Source organism: Chiloscyllium punctatum, chromosome 45, assembly GCF_047496795.1.
Source record: "Chiloscyllium punctatum isolate Juve2018m chromosome 45, sChiPun1.3, whole genome shotgun sequence".
NCBI lineage: Eukaryota > Metazoa > Chordata > Chondrichthyes > Orectolobiformes > Hemiscylliidae > Chiloscyllium > Chiloscyllium punctatum.
The window spans coordinates 46,344,274-46,365,984 of record NC_092783.1 but is presented as its reverse complement, the minus strand read 5'-3'; the positions used below and the strand labels follow the sequence as shown (position 1 = coordinate 46,365,984).

General features: G+C 39.9%; 1 protein-coding gene across 3 annotated transcripts in view; it reads right to left on the bottom strand.

Annotated features, from left to right (window-relative positions):
- The window catches only part of LOC140467355 (uncharacterized), a 67,154-nt gene that overhangs the window by 1,797 nt on the left and 43,646 nt on the right, over positions 1-21,711 (bottom strand). Inside the window, exons 2-5 of one of the 3 annotated variants that reach the window (XM_072563662.1) lie at positions 17,268-17,391; positions 16,105-16,217; positions 12,323-12,416; positions 2,601-4,923 (exon numbers count right to left, since the gene is read on the bottom strand). In XM_072563662.1, the coding sequence (XP_072419763.1) occupies positions 2,601-4,923; positions 12,323-12,416; positions 16,105-16,158 (2,471 nt within the window). In that variant the 5' untranslated portion in view covers positions 16,159-16,217; positions 17,268-17,391. The remainder of the gene's footprint in view (positions 1-2,600; positions 4,924-12,322; positions 12,417-16,104; positions 16,218-17,267; positions 17,392-21,711) is intronic. The other 2 variants (XM_072563661.1, XM_072563663.1) reach the window with 2 other exon arrangements.

The following is a 21,711-nucleotide window of genomic DNA, read 5'->3' as shown; positions in this document are numbered from 1 at the left end:
ACTGAGTCTGTACCAACCCTCCAGAAAGCATCTCATCCAGACCCACCACCTCCCATGCATTCAATTCTGCTGTAAGTTCAGTGGTTCTGACTGAATATTGAACTACTATAAACTGATCAATAATGCAACAATACATCAATAATGCAACAATACAAAACTTGAAGTAAATATTTCATTTGATTTACCTCTTGTGTAATATTATTTACTTTTCTAAAATTCTAGATCATTTTAGACAACAAATATCATTGCAGGTGTAAGATAGAACATTTAAATAATATATAAAATGTTTTAATATATATTAAAAATCATGCAACACCAAATTATAGTACTATAACCTGGTGTTGTGTGATTTTTAACTTTGTCCACCCCAGTCCAACACCGGCACCTCCAAACCATTAATATATAATTCAAAGTTTGTGAGAAGATTTGTAGCTCGGGTGCTCATTGTTGTGGTTCTGTTCGCCGAGCTGGGAATTTGTGTTGCAGACGTTTCGTCCCCTGTCTAGGTGACATCCTCAGTGCTTGGGAGCCTCCTGTGAAGCGCTTCTGTGATCTTTCCTCCGGCATTTGTAGTGGTTTGAATCTGGCGCTTCCGGTTGTCAGTTCCAGCTGTCCGCTGCAGTGGTAGGTATATTGGGTCCAGATCGATGTGCTTATTGATTTAATCTGTGGATGAGTGCCATGCCTCTAGGAATTCCCTGGCTGTTCTCTGTTTGACTTGTCCTATAATAGTCGTGTTGTCCCAGTCAAATTCATGTTGCTTGTCATCTGTGTGTGTGGCTACTAAGGATAGCTGGTCGTGTCGTTTCGTGGCTAGTTGGTGTTCATGGGTGCGGATCGTTAGCTGTCTTCCTGTTTGTCGTATGTAGTGTTTTGTGCAGTCCTTGCATGGGATTTTGTACACTACATTGGTTTTGCTCATGCTGGGTATCGGGTCCTTCGTTCTGGTGAGTTGTTGTCTGAGAGTGGCTGTTGGTTTGTGTGCTGTTATGAGTCCTAGTGGTCGCAGTAGTCCAGCTGTCAGTTCGGAAATGCTCTTGATGTATGGTAGTGTGGCTAGTCCTTAGGGTTGTGGCATATCCTCGTTCCGTTGTCTTTCCCTTAGGCATCTGTTGATGAAATTGCGGGGGTATCCGTTTTTATCGAATTCCTAGAGGCATGGCACTCATCCACAGATTCAATCAATAAGCACATCGATCTGGACCCAATATACCGACCACTGCAACGGGCAGCTGGAACTGACAACCGGAAGCAGCAGATTCAAACCACTACAAATGCCGGAGGAAATTTCACAGAAGCGCTTCACAGGAGGCTCCCAAACACTGAGGATGTCACCTAGACAGGGGACGAAATGTCTGCAACACAAATTCCCAGCTCAGTGAACAGAACCACAACATTAATATATAATGACAACATGGTTGTACACAGAAGACAATCAAAAGCATAATGGAATGCTGGCCATCATATCTAGAGGACTAGAATATGGGCTGTATAATGTTCTGGTTAAACTACAGCTGAAGTACTCTGGAAAGTTAAGAAGGCTGGAGAGAGTACAGGGAAGCTTTACCAAAGTAAAATCTGGACTTCAATGCCTAAATTACCAAGAACATTACACAAGTCAAAGTTTTACTCCCTGGAATTACGAATGTTTGATTGAAATTTTCAAAATATTGTGTAAGCAGTTACTCTAGATAGTAGGAATCCATTTCCACCAACTGGAGAATTTAGGACTGGGGACAATGTTGAAAGATTAGTGCAATACATTTTCGAATGAAACTAGGAAATACCTCTAATGTGCATAGGGTGGTAAATGTTTATAACACTGTCACAAATGACAAGTAATATTGTTAAATTTAAATCTGAGATTATTATTACCAACAGCTATTGAGTGATTTGGGGCAAAATTGGATAAACAAAGTGACAGATTAGCCATGATCTCACTGAATACAGTGAGAGGTCTTGAGAGGTTAAGTGGCCTAATCCTGTTGCTAAATTCATTTTATTCCATAAGCAACATAGTCAGAAACAAAACCAGAAATTGCTGGGAAAACTCAGCATGTGGCAGCATCTGTGGAGAGAAAGCAGAAATTAATGTTTTGGATCCAGTGACCCTTCCTCAGAACATAATCAGAGATGAACAAGTTGGTGATTAAAAGATTTGCATTTAAATTTTACATTTTGTAACCACAGAGCAACTCAAAGCATTCTGCTCCCAATGAAGTATTTGCAAAGTGCAATCATTGTTGTACTGTATAAAATGGACAGCAAATTGTCACAATCATCAATGTGATAATGATATGGTAATGTTTTTGCATTGTTGAAAGAGAAATACTGGTCAGGATGCTCTTTTACACAATACTATGGGATCTTTTTATATCCACTTGAGTGGTTAGATAAAGTCTTGGCATTACATCTCATCTGAAAAATGGAATTTAATGCAGTCCTCCTGCAGCAATGCAGCATCATCTGTATTAGGACTTGAACAATTAGTAAAATAGAGAATGGAATTAAATGGTTTATACAGAACTCTAATTGTTTATATAAGCTGTTTAAGAACTTTGCTCCCCAAGAGGATTACTCCAGCACAGATTTGAACTCACCTTTTGGCTGTAACATCAGAATTGTCTGTGCTCAAGGCTTGCACTTTTGACTGCAGTTCATCAATTACTTTATTCTTCATTACCAGTTTGTTTGTTGATGGTACCATTTCTGTCTGCTGATCTTCCATCTTGGGTATATTTTTTTCATATGATTTAGGCATTAAAGGCGAATAACTGTGCGGATCTGAAACATGCTTTGAATTTTGATATTTTCCAGGACCCCCATTCACAACAGTGCTATTGATAAATGTGGGCTTTTCTGCAATTGCTGGCTTTTGCCGAACAATGTTTGTTTTGACAGGAAGCGACAAAGTGTTTACTGGCAATTTGCTAATGGAATGAGTATTTTTATTGTTAAGATTTTTAGGGTGATTAAATGTAAAATGGTCAGGATCCTGCAGACAAAGCCCTTTCTTGTCAGAATTGGCAGAGGGATGATTGTCAATCTCAGATTCAACATGCACTGTTCTTTCTGGTTGAGAAGAATAGCTTTCATTATGGTTAGAAAATTCAAGTGGAGGTGGCAGAAGTTCAAATGAGGGTTCTTCATTCTCTTCATCACTAAAGCATGGTGGAGGTGGGATCAGAAGTAAAGACATGTCATCATCATTTTGAGAGTCTTCTGGTTCTGCAGTTTCTCGTGATGCAGAGTGGGATGAAGGTTTTGACCAATCTAGACTCTTTCTGGTGCTGTTCAGAGGACTGATGAGGTCACCTCCATGCTTGTTCCATGCTGAACTATCTTCTTCAGCATGTGATATCAAAGAACGATCCTTGTAATTAGCTATTGGTGTGATATGGATTGTATTTGAATTTGTTGACTGAATGAACCGAGTGCCTCCCAAGGATAAATTAGCCGTTTCTAAAGATGCTTTGTGAGCTCTTTTGTTTTTACTAGAATCTCGCTGTTTTGCAGCCATGAGAAGTGCCAGTGGTGAACGTGGATCTATATTCTGGTCTGGGCTAGGCAGAGTTTGTTCTGGAGGAAAATCTGGAATCTCTGCTGTTAATGTGGTTGGTTTCTCAACTGGTTTCAAGGATTGAAGATCTAACGTAACATTTTCTGAGGAACTCTGGTTTTCAAAATCTCTGATCACAGTGGATTTTGTCTTGTCTCCTGCTCTGTGGTTCCCATTTTTTATTTCAGAATCAATGTTCGAAATGGTTGAATGGGCCAAGTTTTGATTGTTGTTAGAATCATGAGGTTGATTTAAACTGCACTGCCGAAGATCCATGCTATTGCTCCAGTTCTTTTCTTTCTCATCCTCTGTGCAACGGTCCATAGAGGAACCTGAAAGTATTCCTTTGTATTGGGTTGATTTAGATTGTTGTAGCAATAGATTGTTCTTACGAACTGGCTTCTGTGGTTTAGGAGGAACATGATCTGTTTGTACCTTATTCATTCTTGGATGCTCAGTGCTTTCATTTGTGTTCATGTGCATGGAAGCAGTGTGATTAATCTCTCCAGTGTGGTCCATTGTATACTGGTCAGCATCTTTCATAACTATCATGGACTTGCTTTTATTTTGCCAGTCAGAACTTAACCTGTTTTCTGATCTGTTAACGGGTTCTGAAGATCCAAAAAGCTTTGCTGTTGCTTTCGGATTGAAAGTTGATGCAACTTGAGGTTGTGAAATCACTTCAGGAGATTCTGCCATATACAAAGACTGACTATCGGAAACTAACTTTTGTGAAGCATTCGGGAAGAATTTGAAAGAAGACAGTGTCTCCCTTTCAGGCTTGACATGAAAATGATTGTGTTGTATCAAATCTCTTTGTGGAGGAGGTGGTGGTGACTTTTTAGGCTGTTTAATATGATTGTATTTTGAAACATTATTTTGCAGAGGTGAGTTGAAAGAATAATCATCAGGTGGAAGAAAGGGGGGAGGTGCAGGAGGTCTTGTTGTACTGGATGGGGAGGATGCTTTTGAGAACAAATCAGCCTTTGGGAAAGATTTGTGAGGTGCCATTGCTGGAGGCAGTGGAGGAATCATATTTGGAGGTAGAGGAGGTGGAGAAAAGGTTGTTTCAGGAGGTTGGTAGTTTGGAATAAATTTTTGTTGTAATGTCATGTTTAAAGGTAGTGGTGGTGGAGGAGGAGGAGCCATCTGAGGAGGTGGTGGGATAGTCACTTCATAAGGCAAATAGGTCATTTGTGGATTTTGATAAATACTTTGAGTTGGAGGTGGTGGAGGTGCCATTGGAGGAGGTGGTGGAGGAGCCATTGGAGGAGGTGGTGGAATGCAGTCATCTTCCAGCATGCTGATATTCTGCCCATAGTTTCCAACATTAGGTTTGTTGTTGCTCACTTTTACATCACTGCCTACAAAACGAAAACATAATAAATTAGTTCAAATTTATCTTTTGCAATAGAGTATAAAGTGCTTCAGAACATGGGATTTATGGGGTAAAATCTTTGTTTCAGTCCTCCTCAGATATTCATAGAATGCCTACTGTGTAGAAATAGGGCATTTGGCAAACTCCACACAGACGGTCACCAAAGGCCGGAATTGACTCCGAGTCCCTGGCACTGTGAGGCAGCAGTGCTAACCACTGAGCCACCATGTCACTATTCTCCTGATCTTTTTTCTCAAGATCGATGATAACTGCATTGCTGCTCCCTGTTCTCACCCGAAGTGGGAAGACTTAGTCAATTTTGCTTCTAAATAATTGGATTTCGTCTGCTACATTCCCAGTACATAGATGTCTTCTGTTCACAATATTGCCCATTTCTCTCTCATCCTCCACTATTAAAGGAAAGAAATAGACTCTTCAACTTAATTGGTCTATGTCAGACATTAAATTCCTCTCAAACAAAAGCAAAATGCTGCACATGCTGGAAATCTGAAACAAACACAGAGAATACAGAAGACACTCAGTTGGTCTGACAGCATCTGTGGAGAGAAACAGAGTTGACATTTTGAGTCATGTATGACACCTCTTCAGAATTGGGATTAGTCTTCAACTTATTCAAGGGGTCTGCATTAGTTTAGAGGGCCTGCTGATTGTTCCCTTTAAGCTGTACAGTTATGTGTCAATCACGGTTTAGATTTCTGGTTCTGGAAGTCTCTGCCATACAGAAACCTCACAGACCCAAGCAGCCAGGAAGAAAATTACAGGAAATGCTGATCCTGGTACCTTTACTCAGGGCACAGTCTGCACATAGTCCAGGGGTCTGACCACAATCAGTCATCAGCTTGGGATGCCCAGTGTCAAAGTGATCTGTCTGACTGCAGTCCACGGATTGGGCAATGCTCCGTCCTGCAGGCACAACAGTAGCAGGCAGGGGAATGATGTTCTGTCAGTCAGAAAGCTGCAAGGACAACGGTCAGGGGTTTGATCAGTCATGTTTAGCTTGTGAAGTAATTCCGAGGTCTGTGACAATTATACTCCATCATCGATTATTAAGGCAAAGCCTTATTGGAGGGAAGCAAGTTGATCACTGCCAAAAGGAATGTGGGAGTCAAGGATGTGGGGAAGGAAGCAGAGACATTTATACAAGTGGGAACAAGGATGGTCACAGAGAGAAATTCAATGTGTATGGGCAGGAATGCCGAACAGCTTTGGAGGGCATTATACTCTACCAGAGGAGATGTTATTGGCAGCGACAACCACTGTGGCCTCTACAAGGGGATTGTAGAGGAGCAGAGTGGCATCATTAAAGTCTAATGTTTGGATTCAGGGGGCAGTGAGGACAGTTGAAGGCAAAGTTCAATGTAATGTGTCTCCACAGGAGTGGAAATGGGCTGCAAGGGTTGTGCCAGCTTAAAGGGAGAAGGGGTGATGATACCTGGAAACCCTGCTTTGTGCTGAAAGTGTTGACTGTGAGCTGTGTTTCCACGGAGGAACCCCAACTCCTTTGTATTGGGCTTATTTAGATTGTTGTAGCAATAGATTGTTCATACAAGCTGACTTCTGTGATTTAGGAAGAACATTATTTATTTGAACCTTAGAACATTAATACTTTAATGCTCAGTGCTTTCATTTGTGTTCCTTTTACTCCATAAGCAACATAGTCAGAAACAAAACCAGCATCATAGCTGCATAGTGCAACTGAAAAATTGAGTACAGCACCCAGGGTGGGGGTAAGTCAGTGTCACTATAATGGGTGAAAGTTAGGACATTGCAGAGGCAAATACATGAAGCATAGGTTTGCAAACTCCAGCTGCTTAGCAATAATTATTAGCAATCATTTGTTCGCATGTATGCAATGCATGCAGAGTGGTCGTGCTGATGCATCAAATATTGCTCAAAGGCAGGAAGCACCATGCCATTGGTGCTGGTTAAACTACCATTGTTATCTTAGTGATGCAGAAGTTAACAGTAATATCATAAAAGGCGGTGAATGCTAGGCAACAGTCCCCATCATTGTGGAAGTTCCAAGAAGGCTGTGGGATAAGGGGAACAGAGAGGCATTGCAAGTCAACTAAATATGATGAAAGAACCTACTGAATGCAATGGAGAATGCGATGGCTGTGGTGGATCTAAGATGGAACAAGCATCGGAGTGCAGCAAGCACTTTTTCCTTCTGCCAAGTTGGTGCACACACTGTGAACTGGATCACAGTAGAACGGATAACTGCTGCTGAAGATCCAGTCCCACAGCTTGGAGTGGTCTACACAACTGGAGCAGGCAATGAAGCAATGCGATAGATGTTGAGAGCTGGGGACATGACAGCAGTTGCCTGAGGAGAAGGATGAGGAATTGGAGTGGGAAGAATGTCTGTTTGTGGATGGCAGAGCTCAGCTGCCATAGGCATTACAAGACAGACAGGATCTGATTGACATCTGGCCCTGCCTGGTTTCCAGGTACCACCCGCACCCCTTACACGTCCCTTTAACCTTGCACTATCCTGACAGCCCATTGCCGCACACCCCTGCCCCTCCTGTGGAGACAGTAGATGATAGCTGGATGCAGAAACCCATCATGGGCAATCAAGGTCAAGAGGCATTGTAGGTGTACCCTGTAGTCCATGTTTGTTTCCTTCATGTTCCCTTTAGTTGTCCATCAATAAAAACTTATGTTTGTCTGTATGAAATGTTTCCCTACTGATTAAGTACAAGATAATGGGTGACCACTGGGAATTGAGTAAGGACTGTGGTCTCAGGGAGAGTCTTCAGAAGCATTGTAGCTTACAACAAGGTTAGCTGTGTGGACCTGGTGGTTAAACAGTGACTAGAGTGAGAAAATGAAGTTGCTTGTGCAAGGCAGTGTCAGCCATGCCAACTATATGCCTTGGTCAACATGGCCTTGTGGCTGTGATGCCATTAACAGTGCCAGTGAGGGGGAAACACCAGATTGCCAACACTTATTCAGTTGTACAGCAGCCTCCTAATGATCGAGCAGGGGAGGCTGATTTTTCAGCAGCTATTCACTGAGTAGTGACATGTCCTGGGAACAGCTTGTAGTAAGATGGGGATGGCATCAGATATTATATTAATTCACAGGATGAGGGCACCGATGGCAAGACCACCATTTATTGCCCATCCTGGAGGGTAGTCCATCACATTGCTATGGGTCTGGAGTCACATGTAGGTCCGACCAGATAAGAGTGGCATTTTCCTTCCCTGAAGGATATTAGTGAGCCAGATGGGTTCTTCCAACAATCGGCAATGGTTTCCAGGTCATCAGACTCTTAATTCCAGAGTTTTATTCAATTCAAATTCTACCATCTACCATGACAGGATTCAAACCTGGATCCTGGGAAAATTACCTAGGTCTCTGGATTTATGGTCCAATGATAATACCCCTAGGTCACTACCTCCCAAATGTGAAAAACCCCATCGGGGTGGGGGGAGGTGGTTATTGAGGGATATTTGGTAAGATAAGGTGAGAAACCTTACTGGGCCTCCCAGCAAATACCCCTCCAAAATATTCAACACAATTTGCACTCAGTCATAAAACAAAAGCTAGATATTGGAAATGCTCAGCAGATCAGGCAGCATCTGAGGAGAGAGAAACAGAGTTCATGGGCTGAATCTTTTGTCGCAATTAATTGATCCTGATTATTGCCAAACTTGCAGATTTAATTTTATTACATTTGGACATAATTATTTTTGAATATCATTCTGCAATGGTGAGCAGTTCCCGTGCCCAATCTAAAGCTCTGTTCCCTGTCTTCACTAAACAAGTCTAACCCCTCTTTCTTCATTTGTCATGGTTAACTGTTTCATTCACTTATACTTATTTAAATTATTTTCACTGATGGGAGAAAGTGAGGACTGTAGATGCTGGAGATCAGTGTTGAGAGTGTAGTTCTGGAAAAGCACAGTAGGTCAGGCAGTATCTACCTAACACATTTTCAGCTACCTTCCCCCCAAACCCCCATCCCCCTCCCATTTTTCTCTTAGCCCCCTGGCCCACAAGCCTCATTCCTGATGAAGGGCTTATGCCCGAAACGTCGATTCTCCTGCTCCTCGGATGCTGCCTGACCTGCTGTGCATTTCCATCACTACATTCTTGACCTATTTTCACTGATACCTTACTGAATACCTGGAACAACTTATTACAGATTTTCTGTTCCTTCCATTTCCCATTTCGGCAATAGATAGGACCAAGGCAACCGAAACATGTTGCTACTGTCCACAGATTCCTTGCCCAAATTCATTTATGCTTGTCCAAGGACAATTTAAGCCCAGGCCCATCCTGGGTTGTTCCTTCTGGCATGTACAGGACACGGGAAAATCAGAAAAGGTACAAGTTTCTTGCTACCTGTCAGACGTAGGCACTTTTTCAGCTGCTGACAATGATCGGCAGCCAAATGTTCTGATCCTATAGTAAAGTACTGGATAGACGTAAATAAAATTCCCAAAACCATTAGAGAGTCGTTACACGGTGGATCAGTGGTTAGCACTGCTGCCTTACAGTGCCAGTGACCTGGGTTCAATTCCAACCTCAGGTGACTGACTGTTGGGGAGTTTGCACATTCTCCCAGGTGCTCCTGTTCCCTCCCACAGTCCAAAGGTGTGCAGGTTAGGAGGATTGGCCATGCTACATTGCCCCATAGTAGCCAGGGATGTACAGGCTAGGTGGATTAGCCATGGTAAATGCGGGGATACAGAGATAGGGTGGGGGACCGGGTCTGGGTGGGATGCTCTTCGGTGCAGACCCGATAGGCCAATTGGCCTCATTCTCCACTGTAGAGATTCTATGACTCTCTACATCTCCTGATGCCAATGTAGACTGCAATAATCCAACAGAGATTTGGTGCTACTTCCAAGGTGAATTTTACTTTTCTGCTGTCTCTGTGCAGAAGTGCCCAGTTAACAATCCAGAAAATGAGATGGGAGGCAGGAAACCCACATCCAGTCTCATTTAAAGCAAACAGAAACAAAATTTGCTGGAGAAACTCAGCAGGTCTGGCAGCATCCATGGACAGAGAGCAGAGTTAAATTTTCGCATCCTGTGAGCCTTGTTCAAGAGTTCTGAAGAACAGTCACAGGACTCGAAACATTAACTCTGTTCTCCCTCCACAGATGCTACCAGACCTACTGAATGTCTCCGGCAATTTCTGTTTTTGTTTGTTTCAGATCTGAAGCATCCGCAGTTCTTTGCGTTATTCCAGACTCGTTTAAGTGGCTCAGTCAAGCCAGAGGTCACTGTGTATGTTGACAAGATCTGAACCTGTTCCTGACCCTCTACAAAGTACAGCCATGGAAATCACCAAAACAATAAAAAGACCATGTTCACTCTTCATTACCTTTGTGTCAGGATGGAGTCTGTAAGGGTTTTGGGGGAGGGTGCAATCAAGCAACACATAAATAATCTCATTCACTTCCTAGATCTAAAGCTTTGAATTATGTCTCCTCATTATTAAAACTCTGATTAGTCGAAACAGCTTGACATCAAGTTAAAATCTCATCATTTTCCAGATCATTTCAATTTTCCAAAACAGGAATCAAATTGGTTTCCCTGAACTGCTCTATTTCAGGAACCATAGAAACTTCCTGGGCCAAGGTCACTCAACAGAACAGTGCATTGTCATAATTAGTAGGTTTTTGGTCTTCTTGGATGAGGAACTAGATTATTTGATTTTTCTTTAAGTAAAATCACTTGCATTAAGCATTTGTTTTACTTTGTATACAACTGTCAGATCTTTCATTTGAATATTTTATCTGTATTTATAGACAAGAGGTACTTTCATCATGATTTGGAGATGCCGGTGTTGGACTGGGGTGTACAAAGTTAAAAATCAAACACCAGGTTATAGTCCAACAGGTTTAATTGGAAGCACAATAGCTAGTGTGCTTCCAATTAAACCTGTTGGACTATAACCTGGTGTTGTGTGATTTTTAACTTTGTTTTATCATGGTACTTAAATTATATTTGTCATGACAAAAAACAATTTACTTAGATTAATTCCACTTAAGCAAAACAGTTTGTGAAAAAACATGATCCTATGTAAGTTTGCCTGGTTTCCACTGTATGTACTCAGTGATGTTTAACCTAGTTCAACAACAGAAACAAAAATAGAATTTTTTTCCTGGTGTTCTCTGAAGTCACAAATGTCATTTGAAGGTTCCCTATTTTCAGCAAAAAAGGACTATGACATTTCCAAGTCTGAGAACGCTGGTTCACAGGGATTTTACAGAACTCAGCGCAAAAAAACAAATCACCATGCACAGGAAGAAAGTCTACTTTTACTGCCAATTATCTCCCCCCAGTTCTCTTTTGCAACTGCTTTCCAGTACCTCACCAAGTGACTACATTATTAATCTTCCAATCTTGAAGTGTCAGCAATCCATTTACCTGCAGGGTCACTAAAAGTGAGGCAGCCCACTTCACATGGACAATGATCAATAAGGTGAGCTTCCCCAGCTTACCATTGACCCCAAGCGATGTCTTTGGGAAGATATACTAAAGAGCGTGAAATTACAAAGGAACAAACTAGTACAAGTGAAAAACAATGAACAATATATAAAATAACTCAAGTGCAAACCATATCCTACTGTTAGAATAAACGATTAAATTAATCAAAATAAAATAATCACATGAATTCTTATCTGAAATAGATACTTATCAAAGTCCAAGATTACAAAAGCCTTTTTTTCAGGCTCCTGAAATATGATCTAGGGTTTGCATTACAAGTGCATTTGCATCTAGGGTGATCAGAAGTTCACATTTTACCAGGATACTCCTGGTTTTCTCGTTAAATGTGCTGGTGCGCTGACAATTTCCTAAAAATATCTCATCATCGCAGTTTTCACCTTTTCCCTTTTTGTAAATATATAAGTCGGCACTGGGTTGAGTGGTGGTGGTGTTTGGGGGGGGGGGGGGGGGAGGACGAGAAGATTTGTGTTAAATTTCATCCTCCTCCCTATAAGCAGCCATCACATTGTATTATGTGCACAGGCCTGGATCTCACCCCCAGCAGCCCTTTCACATTTCAAAAAAGTTGTCATTGGTGTCAAATTATCTAGGAGTTCTGAGGAAGGTCAATTCAACCCAAAATGTTAACTCTGATTTCTCTCCACAGATGCAGCCAGACCTGCTGAGCTTTTCCAGCAATTTCTGCTTTTGTTACCATTACATGCAAAACCAAACCAAATAATATTTCAGGACACAACTGCTGAAAATGTGAGTTTGAAATTATATTATTTTTAAATGGCTTAAATAGAATTGTTGAAATAGTCAAAGTATTTTCATCAATTATTTCCCCAGTGATGGATTGAATCAAATCAGTGTCATGCAAACAATGCCGAACATTTCAATTCAAATTATACCTGCAATTAAAGATGTTCTTGGAATCTTAGAAAGCAATGCCTGATCTGGCAGAATCGGAGTTGGCACAGCAAGCTTCGGACGTTCTTGGAAAGGCTGGAAAGAAAAATTAATTCATTTGTTTCCTGTTTATATGTTGAATGATTGCTCTTATAGATACTGCACATTTGAAACTACACAAGTTCTGAAACACCCATTCTCTCTCAACAAAATAGTGTAGTTTACTGTTCAATAGAAGTACAGGAGAAATTATTTCTGTTTCATGTATTTCCTTTTTTCAGTTTAGAAAATTGTGGCATGAAGTCAAAATAAATTATAATCAGCTAGCCAATGTGATCCCATCAGTTTCCAAATGGGTGGGTTAGGTTAAAAACTGAAAAACTGAGTGCACCATGAACACAAAACGTTTGAGGTGAACTGAAAGCTTATTAATACCCTGGAAAGGAATTTGGTTTTCTCTTCCATCTCCTGTTAATATTTCAATGTGTGATCATCAGAAACCCCACAGAAATTGCACAAACACCTAACTGTACCATTTTTCTGTGTGACATAGAGAACCATTGTAAAATCAACAGAAACTTTACTGACCCACATTTAACATTGAACACAAAATTCATCTCAAAGTTTTGGATAATTAATTGATGAACAGGCCACATGAATGATAGTTTAACCTCCTTCTTTCATTGCCATATTTAATGAGAGACATTATTTCCTGTTTTTCTGTGGACAATCGCATGATATGAATCTGGTTGGTAAATCAAGCAAATGATGCAATTAACATTTTTTCCATTTTTAAATTTGTTGATAATACTCCATCTGCTTGAGTTTACACTTGCAGCACATGTATGCATATTAATCAGAGATATTCTTTAGTTTTTTCCATAATCCAGTAAGATGACTTTGAACAGAAGGTAACCACTTGGTTCCCTGCGGCTGTCCTCAAATAGCCTTAATTACCTATGTTTCTCCATATTGCCATCATTTTATATTCCAAATATGTACACATATATATATTTCTCAAAACTCGCTTTCCAAATATATATTTGCTTTACAAGATTCTACTTCCATTGCCCTTTCAGTGTAAGTTAAAAGTCCTACGTTCTCATTTTAATTCTTTTCATGATTGGCTTAAAATTCATGCCCTCATTACCAATTCAGTTAATATAACTGCTTTTTCCCCTCCTTATCTTCCAACATTCTTCATAAATCTGAACATCTCTATGTGTTCAGTAACCTTCCATGATTCACTTTGAATGCATTTGAACTGCATATAAAAAAACATAAAATAAACTCTCTATAGCATTTTAAAAATGTTTTTATTCTACTTAACCAAATCCCTTCTGTGACCTGTAACATTTCATTTACTAACACAAGATACAGCCAAAAAGGGCCAGTTGTTCATTACGTGGGCTTTTTATGGGGATCCTGTATTGAAACGTATTGTGCATTAGAGAACCAAACAATTCACAGTGCCCTCCACAGAGCATCGAACCCACACCAACAGGATGAGCCTATGCATTTTCTTAATAAGAACATTAATGAGCACCACAGGACTTGTCAATTAGAGTACTGAATACCAAATCTATAACAAAAAGCGAAACAAGAAGAAAAATGGAATTAAGAGATTAAAGGAAAGATTAAAAAATTTATATCTGTCTTACCTAACAATAATTAAAGTCTGAAAGAATGAACTGATGAAAATTAATCCTCAGTGCAAGTGAAGTGCTTATCTATCGGACAAGTACAACAACGTTATTGCTGTTGAATGGTTTGGAATGCTGAGCCAGACAGCACAATACCATTACTGTGCAACCTTTGAAAGAATTGTCCATCTCTGTCAGCAGCCAGGATCATCTAAGAAATGGCAGCAAATGACAGATTGTCATTAATTCTCTAGACCTTATGTGTGGTGTATTTTTCCAGGACCTTCTAAGCCCAGAATTAACTGGCACATTTACTGCAGAAGTTCAAGAAGGCAGCTCACCATCCCCTTCTTCAGGGCAACTAGAGACAGGCAGTAAATGCTGGTTCCATCAGTGATGCCCAGGTCCCACAGTTGAATTTAATAAAAAGTCTGTCAGGAAACTCCGTTGGAGTGAAGTAGAATCAGAAGATTTAGGATGTAGGTTTGCTCGCTGAGCTGTAGGTTTGATATCCAGATGTTTCATTACCTGGCTAGGTAACCTCATCAGTGGCGACCTCTAAGTGAAGCGAAGCTGTTGTCTCCTGTTTTCTATTTCTATCTTTCTTCTGGATGGGGTTCCTGGGGTTTGTGGTGATGTCATTTCCTGTTCATTTTCGGAGGGGTTGATAGATGGCATCTAGATCTATGTGTTTGGTTATGGTGTTGTGGTTGGAGTGCCAGGCCTCTAGGAATTCTCTGGCATGTCTTTGCTTAGCCTGTCCCAGGATAGATGTGTTGTCCCAGTCGAAATGGTGGGTTTTTTTCATCCGTGTGTAGGGATATGAGGGAGAGAGGGTCATGTCTTTTTGTGACTAGCTGGTGTTCGTGTATCCTGGTGGCTAACTGTCTTCCTGTTTGTCCTACGTAGTGTTTGTGGCAGTCCTTGCATGGAATTTTGTAGATGACGTTGGTTTTGTCCATGGGTTGTACTGGGTCTTTTAAGTTTGTTAGTTTTTGTTTTACACTTAAAGGACCCAATACAACCCATGGACAAAACCAAGTCATCTACAAAATTCCATGCAAGGACTCCCACAAACACCGTAAACCTCAACCTGAGCTACAAACCTTGCAGAATCAGAAGACATGACATACCCCTTTTTAATGATATTCACTAGTATATGGTAAATTTTGTGAATGGATGAGTCAATGGGAAGGATGGAGTTGGGTTGGGTGGTTAGGGAAGGAGGATTGTTCAGTTGTGGAGTAACCCAATAGTTTGATTGGGTTTTAATCAGTGTAACATTTCCTAGGGACCTATGCAGATAAGTAGTGTGGAAATATTTGAAATCCCCAAATTAAACAGTCAGAGATATTTGCTGAGGGTCTGGGGTAGCAGGGAAATTACCCATTAGAAGTTGGAACTCTTCAGGCAATTCCCACAGAGATCTGCATGTCAAGACTTCCACTGGTTCCTGGTGTGCATTTGGTATGCACCCGTCCAATCCCTGACAATCCTGAGAGCAGAAAGGCTGGCCAGCAACTTCTTGACTTCTGCACTTGACTGCACATAATGTGATCACCAGAAGTTGTGATGATTTCCCTCTAAATAATGATGAACACCATCAACGTGACTATTAATTCTGCCACAAAATCTATCCCAATTTTTTTTAAACTTGTGCAACCCATATTAAAAATGGTTAACTTTAGTCTGAGACCACAAATACATTCAATCATAGACAACCATTCTACATAAGTTTGGAATTTCTTCTGTGTGCCTTGTATGATCTGTTTTGTCCTAAATGAACTACCCAAAGCCTCAAAGACAATTGTACTTAGATCCCAAGATCAGTTGACAGTTTATTCTAAACATTTTGGTTCAATTACAGCTAAGAAAAAGGGATTATTAATTTGTACACTACACATGACACCTTTACAGGCAAAATTCTGTCATAACAGCAACTATAACCATATTTTCATTGAAAGACATATTAGTTATGGAAATTTAATGGGGATTATCTATTTTCATTTAAGGCAAACTTTAATTTTTTGTCATCCCAATGAACATCAGGGTGTTAAGCTGGTGCAGATGCTCTTTTTTGACAATAAAGTTTTGCCTTGACACTGAACTATTATAAGAAACAAACTAAAGTCAAACATTACAATGGCCAGCTTGACAGTCGGCCGTTGTTTCACTTTTGCCGTTCCAGAGTCCATGACTGAACTTATCGCTCCTTTATTGTATGCCGTAGCTGCTAGGATCTCATCGAGGTTATCTGGAAGCAAACACAATTTGAAACTCAATCAATGCAATTTAAAGAACGAAAAGAGACTGAAATTTAAATTAATTCTGAAAAACGTCAGCTTCACATTCATAGTGATTCCTGTACAAATTAAATTGAGGATAACCTGTGCTTTTATAACACCATTACAGAGAAACAATCCAAGATGTTTCATAGCTGTATCTTTCCAAACATGTGAGGAAATCAAAAAGACAGAGCGAAAAGTTTTGAAGAGGGCTTTAAAAGATTTTGAAAAGGAACTGCAGAGTGATGGGGTCTATGCAGTGAATGTGCATTTGTTAAAGGTGGAGGAGTGGCCATAGTGAGACAAGTTGAGAACTGGACAGACTGTACAGCAGAGAAGTTACAAAGATAGCAGGGAGGAGCTAGTCTACAGCAGTCTTTAAACAGAAGGATGAAACCTTCCAATTTTGTGAATCAAATCAGAACGGCAATGAACTTAATGAATGGCAGAGCAGGTTCAAAGGGCAGAGTTGCCTACTCTTGTCCCTTGTTAGTTTGTCATATGCTGTTGGTATATTTAAGTTGGGGGTGTCTAGAAATTAATGTAGGTCAATAAAGCCAGTAGTCACAGATCTGCAAAATGTGGGGCTAAATCTTTTCGTATTTTGACTAAATATCTGTTTTATTGAGTTTCATGAAAGATTTCTCTCTGTGAGACCCAGCAAGGTTTTGTCCACTACTGTCCCAAACTTGTCTCATTAACTTACTATCCCACCACTTTTTTGTCCCTCATTCATTGCTAGCTGGATTCTACCACATGCTGTAACCAAAAGAACTCCCCACCAGAGGGATATTCTGGAATTGACCGACATGCTTGAAGCCGGCACTATCTTTGCACCCCAGCCATGCATCTAAACAAGCATTGGCGGACATGAATTGCCCTTCCCTGCCAATGTAGTGGCACAGCAGCCATAACCCAATGCAGCACACACAGCATAGAAGCAGCATGCCAGCATGGTTGACCATTCCCTACTCATACAACTGCACATTCCCACACTGTGAAAGAACCAGGCCACACACCTCACCAGTCCACAGCCACATCCCATCTTACAATCCTCTAAGTCACTGGTACTCTGTCCCCACTGCCGACTGGAGTTCAGTATTTCATCATTGTTGACTGTTGAGCCATCACAGACAGGAAAGCCTTCAAACAATGCAGAACATTAACTTTTATTTACAGAACCCGGAAGTCAACAGAAATCAAACAAACAGAGGTGCATCCCCTGATACCAGGGAAATGGCAACAATGAATTTCTATTAAAAAAATTCACTGGCAACAAGTAGATGATTGGTCTGAGGAATGATGACCAGTTGTCAATGACAAAGACCTTCTGCCTACTAACAACTGTGTGTTTTGCTGAACAGCTTGTCGTTGTGAATGAGATGGTGAGAAGCCTTTGGATCTCTGGAAAGAAAGGTGCTGTCTTTGTGTCTGCTGTAAAAAAACCCTTAAGTCTGAAGGAAGCCAGCTTATTTTCCCTCATCAATTGTTGTAAGCTGTTACTTTTAATCAATAAGCCAAAAAGTTTAGAACTTGTGAACCAGTTACTCTATGCCTTCAGCAGACAGATCAAAGAACCTGGAGAAAACAGAACTCTCTGAACAGCAAACACTGTCAAGCGAAAAGGATCATGTCAATGAAGCCTATGGACAGGGACCAATGAACTAGCTTCCCAGTTATCCCTCCATCCATAACACCAAATTTTTTTGTGTCTCAGTAAATGTGCTTACTGAGTTTTATAAAGGGGGTTAGAGTTTAAATAGTAGAGTTATATGTTGATGGTTGATAAGTATTTACCTGTAGCTAAAACCTATTTATTTCTAGTAATTCTTGTTACTTGCAGAAACTGGATTCACGTTTTATACCAGCCTGGTATAAAAGATGCATAAATTGGGGAAATGTGTTCACTTTTATAGAATCAATAACTTTTGTGATGACTCCAAGAATAATGCAACTTGATTTGCAGTGCACTACCCCAGCTAGTTTTGACTGAGGAAAAGTTGCAAAGGTTGTTAATTTAAATATACATGCATTAAAACCTTGCTAAAAGTCCAGTCTGTTCACTGAGATTCTCAGGCAGTCATCTCTCTAATGCACTTTGATTGTTGCAAGGAAGCAGTGAGACTGAAAAATCTAATCTATCTTGGATTCATCGTAGCCTCTGCACACTGTTTCCTGGCAAAGGTCCCAAATAAGATGGACACCATGAAATTGTATGTGATGCCAGATACAAAGTTGCAAATAAAGCCTTTCATGGTAATGCATTGAGTAGAGTTTGAAGAAGAAATATTGGCTGTGACACTGGAAGAACACACTGCTCTTTGTCAAAACATAAATGGAGCTTTTAAGTTTACCTGACCAGACAGGATCGCTATTAAATATCACATCTGAAAGATACCATCAAAGATAATGTATCATGCATCTTTATGGTAAAGGCCTATCAACATTAATCACAGGAAAACATTTGCCCTTAATCAGTTGTTCCATATTCTACACATTCAACATAATTAATCATGTCATGATAACAGATCAGAAGCCCAAAGTCCTTATGGACATATTAAATTTTTAATTCCAACAAATTCCTTTTAAAAGATGTCTCCTAAAGCTAAAAGATGACTGCAGATTTTAAATCAGTGACTGGCACAGTCCTGCATGAACCGAAGGAATGTCACACCTACAAAGTTGAAGAACCCTCTAACAGGGTTCAAATTCCACCTGTTCCTGATGTGTGTAATCATATCTCTGAACAGGTTGATTAGAAAAATAGGCTACATTTTTAAAAAACAGGGAAACTAAAGTGGAAGCGATAATGAAATGCTGACTATGTAACACCCTCTAGGCAGAAAGCCATCTCCTGCAGTCATGTTTGTGGTTGTACCTTTGCAGGGATATTCAAAAAAGGGGTTAATATTTGACTGCAACCACTGGTCTATGTGTTAATAGCCTGACAATGACTGTTCAACTTCCACTATCAATGCTACTGATATTATCCCATGTAATGGCCATTGTCTTATGCTATCTATCTCCATAACAATTCAGAGTGATCACTGTGTCTTCTTTCAAACATATATTGTTTTTTTGAACTCACTTCTTATTCCTAATCTGTGTGTATATGTGTAGTTTTTTTTTACATTTGCTAATAAACTCACATTTGTTAAGTCAAGAAAGCTTAGTTAAATTGGCCCCTTAAAAATAAATTCATTTGGTCTGCTAAAAACAGTATCCACAAAGGAAGCGATACTTTTTAAACTAACTTTGTTGTGATCAGATGAATAAAAAAAGGGGAGCCAATTCATCCCTTCTCCCTGGGACCTTAGCAAGGTGAGGTAGATGTAGATTGTAGATGTACATTAGATTACTTACAGTGTGGAAACAGGCCCTTCTGCCCAACAAGTCCACACCAACCCTCCAAAGAGCAACCCACCCAGACCCTTTCCCTTCCATTTACCCCTTCACCTAACACTAGACAGGTATCCTGTCTAGAGCTGTAACAAATTGGAGAACACTGTCCTGGAACAGAACATAACACTCACTAGCAAGAGTTGCAAATAAAGATCAGGATTAAGTGGATTTTTTTTGAGGACAGGAGTTTTACACCATAACTATAAAAAAAACCTGAATAATGCCTTTTTGGAGGAGAAATCAAGACAACAATAAAATCAAACTGTAACTTCCTCCCTAATAACTCTGCAGATACACCTGCAGCACATGTAACAAAGCTGGTTAAGATGGCAGTTCACCACCACCTTCTCACTTTGGGATGGGTAATAAATGCTAGCATGAAAGATTACATATTTTAAAAAAGGAAAGCCATTGCTGGAGAAGAAACTCAATACTGATAGAATCCTACAAAAGGATTTTAAAAATCAGCGAGAGTGACGTCAAGGAAATGAAGTCTAACTGGAGTTAAATGTCTCAATGTAACTCAACAACGCATAACCCAGAAAGGTGGGGGAACTCCAAGAGCTCAGTTAGGAAAGCTGTCACAATACAAGCAAGAAGTTCAATGATAATTTACAGCCATTATCTGGATTAGTCTTCGTTCCAACTTTCATCTGAAACTGCACAATACAAACTTATGTCACAGCTCATAAATACCAGTTTCATTTGCAGCTCTGACATGCTTTGTGATAAAGTTAGTAAGCTAGCAGGAAGCAACTTTTACAAATACATAACACCATATTATTATTGACAGTAACAAGTCTGTTTTGCATTTGCAGAAGAGCACAAACATTATGCAATAGATAATAATCAATGTATACCTACACAGAACCATTTTCATCCAATCATTGAGACCACATAAATCACAAGTCTGCTTAAACTTTTTCTTAATTATGTTGAAGTAGATGACATGACATTCAACATTCACAACTCTAATCACAATTATCACAATTAATTTAACTTTGATCCATTTATCGACAAAATCCTTGAGATCTTAAATGCTTCCAGTTCTGCTTTCTTGTCAATTTTCATTCACTCTGTGGCTGATCATGCTTTCAGCTGCTAATTTAATGACACAACCACTGGTGGGGCAAGTCCAAACAATAACTTCAGTTTTTTTTTAAAGAAATCAGTATATTGAAGGAAAAAGATTAAATCTGCAATCCAACATTTTTAAAAATATAAACAAAAAAGAAATAAAAGGTATTTTAATTGGTGACACTGAAAGAATGTGAGAAAGAACTTCAGGTATCAAGGTACCTGTACCTTGCTGCTGATGGGTAGTGGAGGCAGAGATGATTAATGATTTCAAAGGGAATTTGAATTGGCACTTGGAGGAGGTAAGTCTGCGTGTCCATAGCAATAAAGAATCTTTTAAAACTCTCAGGTAGTAGAATGGTTTTGGGGAGCCACGAGACAAGCCAACTGACACAGAATACCTAGACTCAGGACTTGCTCTAGTAAGCCTATTGATGTGGCTGGTGCAGTTTAGTTTCTGGTCAATGATGACACCAGGATAGTGGTGTTAGGGAAATGGAGAGGGTCTCAATACAACTACTCAAGAATGGAGGAGTCTCAAAAATTCAAGGACCAATAGAAACATCAAACTGCTGGAAAGGTTAGAATGGCATTTAGAAATTTGACAGCCACCTCAAATAATAGAAAATAAGAGGAAGTTTCAATGGGAAGTAAAAAAACCAATCGTGGTCAATATGAAATATATGAAGAAATAATCAAAAGTATGAGCACTGGAAGCTTTAGTGAACATTAATTTAGTTTCTGCCTAGTTAGCATACTCCAATTTTGTGTGCCACTGTAATATTATACCTGCAGGTAACTGCTTAGCCTATTCCAGTTCCCTATTCATGTCAAATAACTCAGAATGTCATCAAAATATGAAGCATGAAAATAAAATGAATAATTATGAGATAAATTGCAGGAAAGTTAATTCTCTTCACTGACCATTTTGTGAAAAGCAATATTTAGAGGTCATTAGTGTGTTCTCACGTAAATGCGTCCAAA